At 36.9% G+C, this 18,004-nt stretch overlaps 4 protein-coding genes across 4 annotated transcripts; 2 read left to right on the top strand and 2 right to left on the bottom strand.

Annotated features, from left to right (window-relative positions):
* Positions 1–1,642: 1,642 nt before the first annotated feature.
* Positions 1,643–5,297, bottom strand: LOC111323112 (ATP synthase F(1) complex subunit delta, mitochondrial). The gene is made up of 4 exons (XM_022926406.2): positions 5,123–5,297; positions 3,511–3,661; positions 2,735–2,823; positions 1,643–2,016 (listed from the first exon to the last, which is right to left on the bottom strand). The coding sequence occupies exons 1-4, from the start codon at positions 5,243–5,245 to the stop codon at positions 1,891–1,893; spliced, it is 489 nt and encodes a 162-aa protein (XP_022782141.1). The 5' UTR covers positions 5,246–5,297; the 3' UTR covers positions 1,643–1,890.
* Positions 5,298–5,324: 27 nt separating this feature from the next.
* LOC111323111 (uroporphyrinogen decarboxylase) lies at positions 5,325–11,012 on the top strand. Its single transcript, XM_022926405.2, has 11 exons — positions 5,325–5,522; positions 6,142–6,227; positions 6,602–6,664; positions 6,919–6,954; positions 7,066–7,110; positions 7,247–7,363; positions 7,522–7,683; positions 8,434–8,562; positions 8,672–8,772; positions 9,361–9,424; positions 9,744–11,012. The coding sequence occupies exons 1-11, from the start codon at positions 5,393–5,395 to the stop codon at positions 9,918–9,920; spliced, it is 1,110 nt and encodes a 369-aa protein (XP_022782140.2). The 5' UTR covers positions 5,325–5,392; the 3' UTR covers positions 9,921–11,012.
* LOC148719665 (chloride channel CLIC-like protein 1) lies at positions 10,285–16,017 on the bottom strand. The gene is made up of 3 exons (XM_088737923.1): positions 15,810–16,017; positions 14,296–15,057; positions 10,285–13,752 (listed from the first exon to the last, which is right to left on the bottom strand). Exons 1-3 carry the CDS (start codon positions 15,954–15,956, stop codon positions 13,090–13,092), a joined length of 1,572 nt encoding a protein of 523 aa, XP_088594049.1. The 5' UTR covers positions 15,957–16,017; the 3' UTR covers positions 10,285–13,089.
* A 295-nt stretch (positions 16,018–16,312) lies between these two features.
* LOC111323045 (uncharacterized) lies at positions 16,313–17,754 on the top strand. The gene has a single exon (XM_022926319.2). The coding sequence runs from the start codon at positions 16,445–16,447 to the stop codon at positions 17,411–17,413; it is 969 nt and encodes a 322-aa protein (XP_022782054.2). The 5' UTR covers positions 16,313–16,444; the 3' UTR covers positions 17,414–17,754.
* The last annotated feature ends 250 nt before the right edge of the window (positions 17,755–18,004 follow it).

An 18,004-nucleotide genomic window follows, 5' to 3' on the forward strand; every position in this document is an offset into this window, starting at 1 on the left:
CACATGACTCGCAGAAAACTTTAAAAGAACAATTGTTCAATAGGCTCCTTAACGTCATCGCGAGTTTCGCCTGCCTTAGAGAAGAGGTGAGGCAATGTGTCCTTGCTGTTTGGTTCATTCTTTTCCGTTTAGGATTTCCTTACTTCATCTTTCCTTTATAGAGGATGGGCGGATTGGCCACAACGCGATCTCTATAACCTCTGGAGCTTTCGGGCGGCAGTTTCCACTCTTTCTTCCGCTGTTTAATACCTTGTCGAAGGATAAATTAAAGGATAAATTAAAACTTCCCCTATTCAATCCAATAGATGATAGCGCGTGTTATTGTGCCATCATGTTGGTGTGCCATGAATTTTGATGGGTACACTAAAACTCTAAAAGTAGGTAAATCACTGAGTTTACTGATACTGCATACGAACACAGTGTGCATTATGTCAGAGCTTATCCCGGTTTCAGACCGACCAGGACAGGGCCGTAGCAAGACTTCAGAACAAGACGAGGCAAGTTTCGGGTCTGGCATGCCCCCCCTCCCCCCCCCAACCGAGGCTCAGAAATGCTCTTTTAAGCATTTTCCGTGGCATTTTTCTTCAAAAAAGTCAAATCATAGACAAGTGTAGAAGTTCACTTTTTTATTGCTAAGCGATACTGGTGCCAAAAAAAGGCCAAAATCAAGACGAGGCAATTGGTACGGTGGCCCACAAGGGTCACTACAGAAAAAAGGTCAACTGCATATCAAACACTGCACCATATACACACACAAAAAATGTGGCTGCAAATAAAAAAAATTATCTTGCTGCAAATAAAAAAAGACGTTGCTGCAAATAAAAAAATTATGTTGCTGCAAATAAAAAAGATGTTGCTGCAAATAAAAAATGTTGCTGCAAATAAGAAAAAGATGGTACCCAGTCTTGCTCCTTTCAAGCCTCGTGCAAAAACACTTCACCGAGATCGCCCTGTTTTGTCCTCGTTGCGGGAAGGAAGCCAGCAAAGAATCAAAGTTTTGCTCAGCTTGTGGCTTTTCCCTACAGCAGTCGAGTGTTCCATGCCCTCAGGGATCGGCTCTGAAGCGGAGCAACCTGCAGTGAAGACTCCTATAAAATTTCAGGAATTTTTAAAACGAAAGCGAGAACAGAAAGGAAAAATCTACCGGCATAGTTCATGACACCAATTAACACCATATGCAATAGCAACCTAACTGTTTGAGTGGTTTCTATTGACTCCTCTTGGAGAAAGTGTCAGGGAAGGGAACCCAGTTGTAACAGTCCTAGGTTGATCATGCGCTGAGATATCCTTTCTTCATGCCACTTTTCTTCCCAAACCATGCATGCATGACATCGCACCTCAGCTCTCTTTCTTATTGCAATTTCTTTAAAATACCAGGAAAAGCCTCTTTATGGAGAGAGTCCACGAAAGGAGGTGGCACAGCAACTTTTATTAAAGGCCTATCTTCACTCCTAAAATTGCAAGTGATGCATTGCATATTTTGCAATATGCAATCTCCTTGTAATGGTTGTACAAGCATAACTGCTAAACAGACACTAGAGTGTTTTTCAAACCCAGAAAAAAGAAACAAAATAGTAATTGATAGTGCTACCAGTATTCATTGGATGGTAACACACATGATTTTCACATAATGAGACAAGTATGCATAATGTAAGTTTTAATCACATTTTATTCAAGACAAAGTAACTCTAAAAGCAACTAACATTGCCAGCTTTTTTTAAGACAAAATATAATAGTGGTGAAACATGAGGCCACTAAAACTTAGTACATCATCAAATGATGATTTTACAGGTTAGAGGTGAAAATTAATCCAACACCGCCACACTAGAAATCTTCTGTGCTTTTCAGAGTTAATTCAAGTAAAAAAAGAGGAGATGTAATGAGTTATTATCAATGTCCCAAGGCTTTATTTAGAGCATCAAGGCACTCCACTGCAATTTGTGCTTTTGCTTTATCTTCTTCACTAGCTGCACTTGATAAGCTTTGTTGAGCCTGATCTAACTGTTGGGTGACGGCCTGAAAAAGGAAAAAAAGACAGTTAATAAACCTAACCATAACCCTGACAGTCTTTTCCATGCACATTACTACATTAATTTTTTTTTTCAATGATTTATTTTAGTTTGGACACTTTGAACTTATAAAAAGTACAATTATTGTTGCGACCTTCCCTTCTACATTGTACATCAATTTAGCCAGTTCATGAAAATCTGACCACCACTCATTTATTGAAGCAAAATCAAATTATCTTTCATTTCAATCTCTTAACCCTTTTACTACATTAACACAAACGACCAAGGAGAAATTTCCCTTTACAGTATCAAACAGAAGGGTGATGAGGAGAGAGAAAATACAGGACGCTGGTGTATCATCAAAGGAATATCGTTTGATTTCATGGCAAATTCTCAGAGCAAAAATAATTTAAGAAATGTAAGGCAGAAAGAGCAAAGAATTTGATTAGTGGTCTTGATCCAAGGCTGTGGTCTAGCGGCGCTGATAGCCCCTGGTGCCTTACTTTTGCTCTTGGGCGACTCAAGAATTTTAGTTTTTTCATACAAAGCATATGCTGGGCACCCTAGATTTCACAGTTTCAGAGCACTGGCTCCATTCAATTTTCCTTAGAGCACAGCCTTGTGATCTAACACTAAATTCTGGTAATCAATTTACAAAGAAATGTGTGACAACTAAAGGGGAGAATAACAATCAGATTTTGGATTTAAAATGTTAAATGACATACCTGTGGATCAAATCTATCTATAGGATGGGCTTCCTCAGCAAGAATTTGAACTGTAGAGTCATCATTGATGGTTACTGTACCACTGCTTGCTGTGAAGGGGAAGTTGATGAGAAACTCAGTGCCTCTATGTCCAGCAGCAAGATAACTCTTAACAATCCATATGGCTATACACCCCTAGTTATTAAGACATGATATTTGCAACCACAACTATTTGATATTTTGGTATGATTTTTAAAGGTGCAAAGTCTAGAGTTGATTTTGTGTTAATCAATAACACCTCTAATATCATCTGCTGCAAAACTCTTAAAAACAAGAGATTAAAATCCTACAAAAAGTTTTGCCAGAAAAGCGAGACGCGTATGAGCACTGAGATATTCCAGGAATGTTGTGTCACAAAGAACAAACAATCAAATGAAATGGTTAATGTTGTGATTTTGTAGTATTGTAGTATCTCTTACATCTTAGAACAGTGGCAAAGCATCCAAACTACTAATGAGAAGGCTCCTATTGGAAACACTTCAAGTTCTTTTTCTTGAGTATGCCTTTGTTATTCACAAAAGAACCATCTCTCACTATCATCATTAGCTCTGACAAAGGGCTAACACTCAAAACATCAGCTTTTAAATTCTTTACAGTGACCAATTTACAATTCCAACTTAGTTGACAAAACCAAATTACCTTATTACCCCCACTGATGCAGCACCACAGTTTCTTTAGAAAATTACCCTCTTTATTCATCTCTCACTAGACTCTCTTAGTCTATTTTCAATGCTCACCAAAGTATTTATGAACACCTTCCTCATCAGTCACAGTCAAAAGTCCTGGTCGCAGAGTTGCCAGAGTGGGCACATGGTTAGGCAGAATACCAAAACTACCAGCTGTGGTTGCAACATCAACTTGCTTCACCTCAGCTTCTGAATAAAATGACTACATGATAACAGAAACAAATAATGGTCTGTTAGACAAACCTTGGGCTTTTAAATGCAACATAATCATGACAAAATTACAGCGTTTGCTTAGTAAATAGTTAACTACCACAATGTGAAATCTCCTAGATTCAACTGAAGAAAATCAGTCATGGGCAATTATCATGAGTAGGTGCTTCAACCCTTGAACTGCTAAGAGTGACTGGAATCTTAATTCTCCTCACAGTATCATAGCTAAATCAAATTTTATGGGGATGAGAATACAACAAATAATCACCAACTAAAGAACCTCTTGCCTCTCAAACAAATTCTCCTTGTCAGCACCTTAGGAAATGTATAGAGAACAGAATGGAAAATATGCCTACCAATGTTAGGGTGTTGACAAGTTAACAACATGTAAGAGTGTTCCCTGATTCATTAAGAAAGTGGATTTGACAAAAGCTTACATTTAATTGTCAGCTGTTGAACAACTGAGTGTAGAAGTGTGATAAAAGCAGCAAGGCTAGAGCTAATTCAGAAATGGCTCACTACAAGGCCATCCCGCATAATTATGACAGAGCTGAATAATGTACATGCATGCGCTAGATTTTGCTGTGGAAACACGGATTTTGAGTCGTACGCATGAATGATTTCCAATTCTGTTGCTTCGAGGTGTTGTTTTCCTTGCCACTTTTCTTTTAGAGAACAACCTCCAAAAACTTGGTACACCCTCTAAAAATTTCAAAACTTAATTTTCTCTTTAAAACCTCTGGAAATAGGAAAATGCCTTCCACGAAAACAGATTTCCTCAGTTTTAAAAGTAAGCCCTTATTATTTTCTGCTAATCTTGCTAAATTTTAGACCTAGGACACTTGAGCCCGCATTGTTGACCGCAACACACTAACGTAGCATTTCATTATTCAGCTCTGTCCCCACATACAAATTTTGAACTACTACTCTAGCTTGAAGCTGTACTGATTTTGATCAATAATATTAGTAATCAACAGCTGTTAATTTAACCCATCACCTCAACCAATGAGTGAGAGAACTGCAGAATACCCTGCCACTCATTTACATGTCATTGACTAAGAATAGCCTCTATTATGAAGAACGAAGATAACACAATAGAGGCTATTCTTATTCAATGACATGTAAATGAGTGGCAGGGTATTCTGCAGTTTAGCCAATTCGGAGCCCAATGAATAATTTTTAATTTCGATTTCAATTTTCAAGCACGCATAAACCTTCGACTAATAGGAGTCCCTCGATACAATGGTATTGTATTTGTATTGTATTTTGTATTTTGTATTTTATTGTAATCAGACATGACATGACACTTAGCATAATGACGCACTACCCACAAATAGCAGAGCTAGCCTCGGCGCGTAGTGTGTGGTTAAATTATCCAAAACTTATATTAGATCTGAAAATCATGTTGTAACCTGTGCATGCACATGTTGTTACAGAAGTGTGCCAAATATACCTCTGAAGGCGACCCAAACGTAAGAGAAACCGCAGGAGCACCATCAGCGAGACTTCTCCTTAAGATCAAAGATCCTGGTTGTCTCCAAAGACGAGGCGCTTGACGAGTAATGAAACCCAACATCCTGAAGTAAAACTAGGCAAGATGGCGGCGCTTATGAAGAGCCCATGAATCTTTGCGCGGAAAATAGAACCCAACTCCTCTCCGTTCGATCCCTCGTACTTTTCCGGGATTTCGCGTGTTTGGAAGAGGAAAAGTGTTAATTCAAAGATGGCCAATTGTGAAAAGCAGAATGGCTTCCCAGAGCTGAAAAATGATCTGATTTTACGAGCTGCACGTGGTGAAGCGACAAAACGTGCACCCATATGGGTCATGCGGCAAGCGGGTCGCTATCTGCCAGGTAAGGAACTTCTGTGACAGTGACACAACACTTTTTAAGAACAAAAAAAAGAACTGGACTTTTGGAATTTGTAATTTTCTGTCTAGTTAACTTGTAGATTGAAGGTATACTTAAGAAATCCATATATTTAAGGGCAGGTGACAATCTTACCTTTATTTTTCTATCAGTTATCTCATCTTCTCATTGATTTAATTTGCCACCATCATGATCAATGAGGTGATTCTTACGGAACTTTGATCATTTCATTCAAATTGCTTTCATCGGTATAAATTTCACACCCTAACTGGAAACTGGTGCATCGGGGGAGAAACGATGGCAGGTGTTTTTTTTTAAATATTCATGCTTCTCTGGTATTATGAAGCGTCAAGTGGGGAAATTGCCTTTCATATATTTATGGAACGGCATAAAAATGAGAAATTATGATTAAATAACGAATTTGAGATTTTATGAAGAGTTTGTCTTAAATCTTCCACTTTTAATTAATATTTGATAATTTATCTTGGCTGTTAAAAAATTATATCAATCATACTAAAAAAAGTAATGTGATTCACCTTGGAAGTTTCTAGGTCACAAAAAAGCCATCATTTATTTATTTTTAATTATAATTGTGGTATTTCAGAATTCCTGAAATTAAAAGCAGAAAACAATGCTGACTTTTTCAAGATGGTACAGACTCCAGAGCTGGCTTGTGAACTAACTCTTCAGGTAAAAAATTTAAGTAAACTGTTATGTCCTCCAAATCTCAAATAAATTAAAACTCATCCTAATTCTTACTGGTAACAAATGAATGAGCTTTTGGTTTTTGAAGCCAACAGTACATTTAAGCCTATAAACCCTTAGAATGACCAGCATCTAATTTCTCCTCTGATCACATATCACCTCTGATCACATATCACAGCCATGAGAATAAAGGAACTGATCACCAACTTGAGAGGCTCTTGATTACTGATTAAATTCTCCTTGCCAGCACCTTAGGAAAAATATGGGGCCCACTATATTATGGAGAATATGCATACTATTGTTAGGGACTGTAAAGGATTAATAAAAGCTCAGTTGAAGAATACTTTTTTTTTCCTCAGCCTATAAGAAGATTTCCTTTGGATGCTGCCATTATATTTTCAGATATTCTTGTGATTCCTCAGGTAATACAATAAATGTTTAACCAATATTTTCATGTAAGTCCGAAAAAACTATGTCCTCCAATTTATAGAGTAAAGTTATGAAACCTTTTTTTTCCTTGAATTTATGGCATACACACTTCAAATAGGGCTATAAATTAGAGTAGAAATAATTTTGTCTATAAATTACAGTATGGATCTCTAACTCAGTTAATAAGAGGTATTAATCCATGCTAATATCACTACAAGTTGTAACTAAAGAACTTTCCTTTTTCCAGGCCCTTGGGATGACAGTTGAAATGATACCTGGCAAGGTTTGATATTCAACTTTTGCATTTGTTTATCTTTCAATGCATTCAATTATTACCAAATTATTAGTAATAAGTCTACAGTAACCGGCTTATGTCATTCCCCACCCAATTTAGGGTCCAGTATTTCCTGAACCTCTGAGGGAACCAAGCGATATTGAGGTATGGATAGAATGTGTTTGGAAATGTCAACTCAAAGAAACTAGCCACCCATCTCTTCGATTTCCTCATGATTTTAGAATTATTAATAGAAGGTAACATTGAAACAAAAGACTAAACAAGGTGATTTCTTCCACAGAAACTTATCCAAGAAGTTGATTTAGAAAAGACTCTTGGATATGTTTTCCAAGCTATAACTTTAACAAGGCACAAACTTGAAGGGAAAGTTCCTCTCCTTGGTTTTACTGGAGCTCCAGTAAGTAAACAAAATTTTTGTGCTCTTCTCCACTGAGTTATTTCTTTTAGGGTGATTAATGTGAGATGGTTCCAAAAGTTTTTAAGATGGTGTACGACTAAGAAAGTTACATCTTATGAGCCTCTGCTCATGTTATATTCATAATTCTTTTTTTCCAGTGGACTCTAATGTGTTACATGATTGAAGGAGAGAGCAGCAAAACATTCAACAAAGCTAGAAAATTCCTACACCAACATTTGAAAGTTTCTAGTAAGCTGTTACAAACGATGACTGATTTAATTGTAGATTACTTGGTTCTACAAGTTCGTGCTGGAGCACAGGTAAAAAAGTGTTGTACATAGCGTAAAACATGCATTTTGCCTCACAAAGTAGTCACTTGCAATGTGGATTAGAAGTGACTGCATCGTGAGGAAAATGGTTATATATACTTTATGATTAGCACTGTCAACTTTGTATTCAGGCATGGAAGGATTCTTTTTCCCCTAAACTATGAACAAAATGAGGCTGGAGATTTGGAAGCTTGGCTGCTAGCGAATTGTACTTCAGATTAAGAAGTGATGCATTTGTTTTTTGGGTAATATGACTCAGAGCCTCTCTCCAGGCTCACCCTGATCTCCACATTGATGTATGAATGGGTATCATAAAAGAGTTGATTAAATTACACTTTCCTCATGCTTGTATAAATGGTTACCACTTAAGGGTTAATCAGAAACTTGACAAATTACTTGGAGTGAGGGGGGGGGGGGAGGGTACCTACATTCAACTAATGTCCTAGCTAGGGGAAGTCATAATCATCCCAGTAACTAATCATGCATAAAAAATGGTACAACTTATAGTAGTGATGAGCCCCTAAATGATCTAAAGGCCCCCTGCTCTCCATAAAGGAGTACAAAATTACACTTCCAATCACACACACTCATCACGATATTCTGAACAGTTTACAATAAAGGTGCACTACAGCCATCTGGGATTAGCTAATTACAATGGTCAGTGATTTACAAAACAACAAAGGTAATGAATGATTCATATAAAGTTATGTTACAGTTGCCTCTCCTTTCCTTCCTTTGTAGATGCTACAAGTGTTTGAGTCTCATGCAGAGGTTATTGGTTATGATACATTTATGCTGTGTTCGTTGCCGTACCTTAAACAAATAGCAGAAAAAGTCAAAGAAAAGTTAGGACCTGATGCAGTGCCAATGGTAAGGACTGAAATGAGTTTGATTGAAGAAAAAAAAAAGAAAAATTGGAATTACCTGATATGTAGTTGACTGCACAGGTGTGTAGAGCATTTTCCATTTCTTTTTTAAGACAATTTTTGCCAAGGGTGCACACTATGCCATTAAAGACCTCTCTCAAATTGGATATGATGTTATCAGTCTGGACTGGACAATGTCAGCTAAAGATGCAAGGTTAGATCATAATACTTCCTTACTATACCACAACTAACCTTTGTATCGGCTATTATTAAAAACTGGATCATTGGATAATGCAATTCAAGACTTTTTATTGGCTTAGTCATTATGGTATGTGAGCCAATATACCATAATCTACAAGTGTGGTAAGCATACGCATCAGCTTAAAATTAAAAGGGAGCTAAAAAATTTAATAATTTAATTTAACATTTGTAATAAAACAATTATTCCACTCACGCTTGTTGGATACGAGATGATTATAGCCAACTCAGCACTACGCACCTTGTTGGCCATCTATCATCTCATTTCCAAGGTGTACTCATGGAATAATTGTTAAATATTAGCCATGTCCTTATGACATATGACAACACACTGGTTATGCTGTGTCCCATGATTGGGCTTTCTGGGTGAAACCATGACAACTGTTGTCAGCAATACATGTAACTATGGGCTGTTTGCTCCATAAAACTTTACTTTTGTGAATTCCAGAAGTCAGTACTTGATTTTACTTATAATTTTTACTTGACTTTTAAAAGAAGTTTGTGTTCAGAGAAAAAATTTTGAGCATGATTTTCTGTATGGCAGGATTGTTGCACCAACAGTGACACTTCAAGGGAATCTTGATCCAGCTTGTCTGTACAGCAGCCATGTGAGTGACCATCTGCCTCAGTATTTTAACCCTAGCTCTATACCCTAACATCAGTATGCATATTCCCTTTACTGCTCTCTCTATGTTTCCTAAGGTGCCGCCAAGGAACTTATTTAGTTGGTGACCATTTCCTTGATTCTTTTTACCTTAATGTGACTAACATCTCATTTCTCCTTAGAATATTTTCCCTGAATGAAAAAAATCCCATCCAAAGGGAAGAACCAAAACTCAGAAGTGTTTCAAAAGTTAGTACCTAAGCTGTATCTGGTTGAAAACTCTGACCAATATTTTTATTTTTTTGGCAAATATTTACTTGCAGGAGGACATAGTGCATGCCGTGAAATACATGCTAAGGACGTTTGGTACCCAACGATACATTGCCAATCTGGGACATGGAATGCTTCCAGATCATGAGCCAGAAAAACTTGCTACATTCATAGATACTGTTCATAATTACTCAGAGACACTCAATGAAAGAAAAATGTCATGTTCTTAATGTATGAGAATTTGTTACTTATAAATAGTTGAAAAATAACATCTTCAGCTAAGTTGGCTGCTTTAGTACACTGATAGGAGACCTTGGAACATCAAATTAGAGTAACAACTTATTCAAATAATTTTTTCTTCCTACATAACAGAAAATTTTTAAGGAAAAATGTTCAAACCCTATATACATCATAATCAGTAGAGCGACAGGATTTTCAGTAACACGAGAAAAAGGATTTTGAGTAACAAAAGCATATTCTTCACTTTTCAATAAATTATTACAAAAAAACTTCTCAGTTGTTCGTACATACAAACATACATAGATACACTTTATTGAGCATCCCTGAAAAGGGCTTTTCTGCATCAATACTCAATCAATCAATCAATCAATTTATTTATTTGTTAGCAATACAATATTATCACAGTCCTAGGTGACCCGCAATTAGCAAGCTATTCTAGGCGGGCCACCCTTCTAAAACAAGTGCTGTCTCTGCTAATGATCACATACGATACAATTAAACAAAGATAATCATTAAATAAAAATACAATTGTTAAATAAAATAAAATAAAATTAAGTCCGTTGAATAATTAAATAATCAATTGCAAAGTTATCAAGATATATAATACAATTGAAACAAGACTTAAACGAAGAGTTACATTATCAAGAGATATTTACAAATTTCTGAGCAGCGTATATCAACATTCATCTCCTCATTTTCCAAAAGTTTTAACAGGCGATTTTTAAGTTCACGCTTAAATGGGGTTCTGTTTTTAATACGAAGTTCTTTTGGGATGCTATTCCACAATCTTACACCTATTCTAGCAAAAGAAAATAAAAGTTGGTTAGTTCTAGACGCTTTAACGTATAGATTAGCCGTTGCTGAGAATCTTGTGAAATGGTGATGAACCTGCTCGGAGTGGAGAAAGAGCATAGAAATATTAGACGGGGCACGGTGATTATCAAACTACTAAAAGTAGTAAAACTAAATAAATAACTTAATAACTATATACTTTCATGTTACTTATTATATGCAAACAACAATTATCATCATAGATCATTCATGTTACAAATTAGTTCATTAATTAAATGTCTCTTAAAGAGCTTAGTACTCGTGATTTCCCTTAAATGTTTACTTAAATTATTCCATACTTTTACACCACAATCATAAAAGGCGCATTGGCCAGCATTGATTCTACTAGATGGAATATGTAAGTAGCAATTCTGCATAGAAGACAGATAATTTTTGATCTGTTATTTTTAACCAGCTTTAACACCCTGAAAACTGGAGATTGTAGTTGAACACCTGAGCTAACTAACAATGTTGAAAACAGGTTGACCCATAACCCTTTCACTTAAAGATCTGATTGTTACTCTACCCTATTGCTGCTACACTTTTCCTCGTAAATTATTTATTAACAGAATTTGGTGTTGCATCAAGATAAGTTTGAGTATTTTCATTACCAGTTTGCCAGATCATGTATGGATATTATAGGGAAAAGTTACATGTTAATCACTTCTGGGAGTTAAAGGGTTCAATTACTGCAGCACTAACTATTTTGTTACTTCTCACACATTATCAATACATTACCCAGTATTAAAGTGATGAGTGAATAAGAACTTATCCACTAGAAGGTGTCTACTTGATATTACACTGAATTCTCTAAAAAAAACTTTAGAATAAAAATAGATATTGCAACCGGTATTACAAATCAGATCATGGAATACATAAAACTCATCATTGAGAACCATACAAATTTCATAGGTGACTACTGCACTATTCATTTTCTAACATAAACTTAATTTGACAAAAAGAAATTCATTTTCAGAATTTCAACAAACTAAAGTGCATCTTCTAGATTCTTTTCATGCATATTTTATTTTATTATTATTATTTTTTTGGTTTCTTAACCCTTTGATTCCCAAAAGTGATAGTAGTTAAATTCTCCTTAACATTTAATACACTGTCAAGCAGATATGTGACAAGAATTAAGAAGAAATGTATGGTCATCTGTACAGGGCTTGCAACTAACTTTTCAACTTACTAGCCAAGTGGATACTGACATCTTAGATGTTTTTAGAAGTTACGACAATTTCACTCTGTTTACTGGCCTAATAATATACATGAAAAAATTTCTCAGTTCTGATTGGTTAAGATGAATGCAGTTTTCAGTTAATTCAGTGCAGAAGAGAGTTAATTCAGTGCAGAAGAGGGTAAATTCAGTGCAAAGAAAGAAACAAACCTGACATTCTGATTGGTCAAGGTCAATGTCACTTGCAGAATTTGAATAAATTATTTTTGCATGTGATGCACGTGCTTTTCTTCTGCGTAGTTATGAGAAGCTACCTCGCATTTTTTTTATGTATATTAAATAGATAATCACATGATTTTCTCATGCAATTTGGAATAAATAAGCATCTGTAAATTTTTTCAAAGACCACAAATTGCACTCGCCCTACGTGCTCATGCAATTTTGTTAGTCTTTGAAAAAATTTACACGTGCTTATTTATTCCAAATTGCACTCAAAATCATATGATTACCTATACAAACTGGCTGGTGGAAATTGAAAAACCACAAGCCCAAACTGAATTTCTTCTAGTCTGTGGCTAGTGGGCTACCGTTAGTGTCAAGCCCTGCTGTAGAGAGAATTCACTCTTAGATCATGGGAGTGGAAGGGTGAATTAAGACTTTAAGCCACCCTGGCAAACTCTATCAGGAAAAGTTACAAAGAATGACAATTTTTGATAACCTTGAAAATGACACAAATTGTTGTGACACAGCTCCTTAAGAGCATTACTGATGTTATGAATAAAGGCTGATAGTTTCGAAAGAAACTGTTGGGGCTGCGTCGGTGGGAGTAACAAAATAATTTGGATATATCAACAAAGTTGAAATATTCACACCGACGAAGGGCTAATGCTCAAAACGTCAGCTTTTGTAATTGTTATGGTGGCCAATTTACCATTTCAACTTTACTGATATTATGATGCTTTTTTCTAGTTTTTTCCTAACCTCCAGTTATACTCCTATGCTATGGAACCTTAACCAATTTCATCAGAAAGAGCCAAGAATAAATTAGGGTATTGGTCTTTTGCATTTTGCCTCAACCACTTGCAGAAATTGGACAATATTACAGATCTTAATATGCATGCATAGGACCACCTTTAAGTAAGAATATGTTAAGATTCCTCCAAGTCAAATTCCCTCGCATGAGCAGTATCTATATTCTGAACAGGAACTCTCAGATCAGAAGTCTCTGTTACAGGGTTTGTTTCTAAGATAGGGAGTTTCCCTATTGGGGTCTGTCTCTCAGGCCTCTCTTCTTGTACCCCAACCACAATAGCACCTGCCTCTGCATGACCAAGGCCCTCTTGTACTGGCTGAGGAGCTTGTTGAATCATGGGCTGGGCTCTTTGCATGGTCTCCTCCCATCTCTCTTGTCTTTCATTCATAGCATTCAAAATATCATGAACCTGCCCAAGCCGATTGTGGATGCCTTCTTGTAAGGGAGCATTGTCAATTGCATTTCTGGGCTGTACAGGTGCATTATTTAACTGCCGCTCAATGTTCTGGAGTTGGTTCTGAAGCTGTTGAAGATTTCCGTGGATATTTCCGGGCAGGGCAGGGGCATTCCTAGTTGTGACTGTAATAAATGGCAGCCTTATCTGTAATCCACTAATTGTGAAGATGACAATAACAACAAGAAAGATTACAGCAATAAACACAAATGGCTGCCACTGAAGTGGGACCTCTCTGAACAAAGCTCGAAAACCCTTGCCCAAAGACTCAGCAATGTGTTCAAATGGTTGAGCAATGACACTTGCCACTGTTGCAGAAATTGCCTGAAAATGTGTACAAAAAAGTCATTAATTAATGACAGCAGTCTCAAATAACTGCTCCACTCCAATACTTGATTCCACACTCAATGGTAGTATCTGACATTATAATTCATGTGCCTCGTTTAAATCAATAATGTCCAATCATGAAGTTTAGCAGGGACATCGGCATTTCTAAGAGGGTACTCAGTGTTTAGGTTTGTAAACATTTTTGTTAAACAAATCAAAATGCTGAAAGAAAGAGCCAACCCTGATCTTCAGTGCATATTTGATAGAAAAGTGAATCACAATATCGGTTAAAGCTGATGAGAACTCAAGGCAAGTACAACTGACCAACGCATGTGATCAAGACAGAATTTCTCCTTATAATATCGATACAATATCAAGCATACAAATGATGAGAAAAAAGTAAAATATTAATTAAGGGATTATTAGTTCACTGAGCTAACATCATACGGCATGTATAGCAGCCTCAGGCAGTACGGAGAATTACTCACGAGATATTGGGAGTGAAAGTATTAAAGATTACTTCAATTAAAGTATACTTACTCTAGAGGGAGAAATTTCCCAGAATGGATCAACAAGCAATGTTTCCTGGTATTTGATGCATATGTCATTCGTGAAAGTAAATGAGTTCCTAAACCAAATTACTAGGGACTCAAGTGGTTGTAACTCATGATCTGGGCGACATTCCTTGGGAATATTCTTCTCCATCTGTGCTTGTTTAGAAGCAAATGCCTTTCTGTACAGATGGTACCACTCCCATGGAATACTGACAGCAAAGCACAGAAAAAGCACATACCAAAGTTGTCTCTGCCATGTCAAAGTTGTATGCTTCTCAAATACTAGTGCAGCACAGACCACAAAAAACAGTGCAGCTAGGACAAGAACTGCCTCTTTAGTCACATAAGAGAAGGATAGCAAGTCCCACTGGTTAAAGTCATAAACGCTATCTTTGCCTTTAAAGTTAGATATAATAGCAATGACTACTTCTGCAGCATCTTGGATGTTTCCTTTGTCAGATTTGATGAATTTTTCCAAGGTTGCAATGTTGTCCTTGGAAGCAGTAACTGTCACTTCATGAGCACCACGATCCTCAAGATTACCTAATATGATTCTGATTACTCTCTTAAAGTGTGGCGTTTCACATGGTGAGGCACTGGCAACAGGTTTTTCAGCACATCCCTGGCACTGTGCAGGCAGCTTCTCCAAATTTTTGTGACACTGTGTCAGCTGTGCTTGAAGCCTCTCTGCAGATGGGTTGTGGTTGGGAGTGGAATCTCCATCTCTAGGAAGGTTACTTAAAGTACCCTGCAGATGACAAATTAAATAACTGATTACTCCCATTGATTGTACTCACATCATCATAACAAAGTGTTTCTTTCAACAATACACATCTCGGCAAGATTTCCGTATAACCCCATACCTCATTATGAACTCAATTCTTGGATAAAGGAAAGCAGAGGCAAAACAACAGATTTCCTTTGGAACTATGGCTTTGTTTTTGATTGACAAGAAAATTGACTACAGAAATCTTTCCCACATCTCCATCTGATTGTAAAATTGTGAAAGTTTGTATTAATTATTTTTGGTAATATATATACTGTAAAGGAAAAGCTTAACTTCACACAAGCATCTAAAGTTACTTAATGTAGTCCCTCTACCCCTCCTCCTCCCAAAAGAAAAACTTCTGGTCCCCACTTTCACTTATATAGGTAGGCCTTTCTCACAAAGAGGATCAACCAGAATCGATCGGTTTCCGAAATCTCGCCTTTCAAAGCTATGTCGACATGTTCATTGTAGGTTAGCCCGATAACCATGTGGTATAATAACACTTCCCACAAACTTGTGACAGCTCTTCCCGCTAATCAATTCACCGGGTTCATTCAAAGAGGTCACAAATCTGCCATGAGCATTAGAATACCAACCTTACAAGTGAACAACAAGATACAATTGTTCATACAATTGTTCAAGATATAATTTATTCATTTCGCTCAGAGAAGATGGACTCCACCTTTGCGCGGAAGTAAATGTATACGTATACGAGTATCTAAACGACTCACCCCATCGTCGATGGTTTTAGTAGCTGCATCGTAATTAGTCATATCCCAAGGATCCAGCCACTCCTGAGGAGTTACATCCGCCTCTTTAGCTATCGATAAATAGCTTGAATAGCTCAAAATAACGAAAAGAAACGAAAATACTTTCATTTTGCTGCACCGTTGGTCGAAGCTTTCGCTTTGAACTCGAGAATGTAGAGGGAGATTGGGTACCAACTCTTCGCTGTTCCCCCTACCAGTCCCTACACGGGGAAATTTGTTTACATCTAAATAAAAGTGTTTTAATACATATTTAATTTTTCTGAAAACATTTCCTTTAATTTACTTCGCCGTTTTACCATCGATAGTGACCACGTTATCTCTAACGAATTTTATTTTCTGATATTTTTGTTATAAGTGCTTTTTCTCATCTGATTAGTTTTTTTATTACTCTATTTTACTTCTTTCTTTCTCTCTTTCAAGAAATGGAAGGGATGGCGGTGAAAATAGCGAGCAGTAGAAGTAAACTTGAAAATTTTTGTTCTCCCCCTCCCGTCCCCGAGTTTTTTTTTAGACTCCCCCTGGGAATATTTCGCGCCATCTTTTCACGTGGTTCGGTTATCAATTCGTTCTTATTCTTATCTTGTAATAGTATCAAGATGGGTTTCGTATACATGGTTCTTTTGAAGCCTTCTGAAATACGCTTTACAAAGAACTTACTCGCATCGGAATTCGATAACGGAATTTCCCTCTCGGAGACCTTTACTCAAATAAAGAATGGAGAAATTCTCTTGGAGGATGTTCCTGCAATAGAAGTTGTTTTCTATTCCAAGAAGTGGGAATGGTTTACTCTAAACAACCGGCGACTGTGGGTTTTAAAAGAGCTGGAAAAGATTGGAAAATGTCGCTATGTGAAAACTAAGAGAATTGAGTACCTGGAAAATACCTTTGAGTATCCCGTCTTGCTCTATGGTTCCGCAGCTCTGGCAGAAAAAAGCCGTACGTTCACGTGGAAAGGTGACAGCTTGCAAATCACAACACGGAGAACTTCGTCAAAAGAGGTCGAAATTTACCATGAAGAGGATGAAAGGAAAACCCGACAAGATTTTCAAAAGAGAGAGAGCTATTCACATCCCAATGAAAAAAGCGTTCAGTATTGTGGCAGCCGTAAGATAAGACGTAGACGATGTAACAAGCGTTATCACCCATACTGCAGACACAAAGAGCGACGTGTGAAAAGAGAATTGTATGCTGGCACCACTGTTTGCATTCGACGGCAAAGTGTCGACAGCTTAGAAGAACGGAGTCGCAGCCGCCGAAATTCTGAGACGTCAGAGTTTTCAAGTTCAGAGTACGGTTTCCATTTTAGTTACACCGTGTGGAATAAAAAGAGGCAAGCATTTTTACAACGTGTCTACTGCGTTCGCACTGGCCGTTTGAGGGATCCATCGCGATTTGTAGATGTCTTGTATACATGTGGCGTTTGTTTTAAGAGCTTCCAGTCCAAAGTCAGCCTGAATCAGCACAGTGAAGAGCTTTTCCACTGGGCCTGTGTACTATGTGGAAGGTTTTTCGAAAGTCACACCGCTCTTGGACAGCACAAACTTGCTTTGAACCATACAGTGTAAACGCACAATACTTTATATTTGTTTGGTTATTTTGGTGAGACTGACAGATAAGTCTAAACGTTAACTCTGTTGTTACTTGGAAACTGCTAGCTGTGTTTCTTACTTGTTTTAAAACGTTACAGTGCTCTTCCCATCATTTTGTCACGCTTGTTGCGTGACAAGTTTCGTGACTTGTGTTTGTATCAATCAAATTGTTACACATGGTGAACTGCGACAAAAATTTTGAAATGTACATGAGATCACACTGTATTCTATGGTTAATCATACTTCTGCTTTCTATGAATGACAGTTTAAATTACATTCTATCAGTTGTTAGGCAAATAAGATTTTCAATTGTTCTACTGGTAAGTGAAGTAAATGTTTTAAGGCAAAAAATTATCTAAAACGAGTCAAAGTAAATACAAATACAGATAATTATTGTTGATTGATTAAGAATAATTTTCCTTAAGTTATCAAGAAATGTAAAAAATAAATAGTGATGTTAGATCTCATCCTGTTTGTATTAACTTCGGGTCATACACCCTGTTATTTCTTTGAGAGGTTTTCTTTTACACCAGGACTTTTTTTTCTATCTTCGACTGGAGCATATTT

The sequence above is a fragment of the Stylophora pistillata genome, chromosome 11 (genome assembly GCF_964205215.1).
Source record: "Stylophora pistillata chromosome 11, jaStyPist1.2, whole genome shotgun sequence".
In the NCBI taxonomy this organism is placed as follows: Eukaryota; Metazoa; Cnidaria; class Anthozoa; order Scleractinia; family Pocilloporidae; genus Stylophora; species Stylophora pistillata.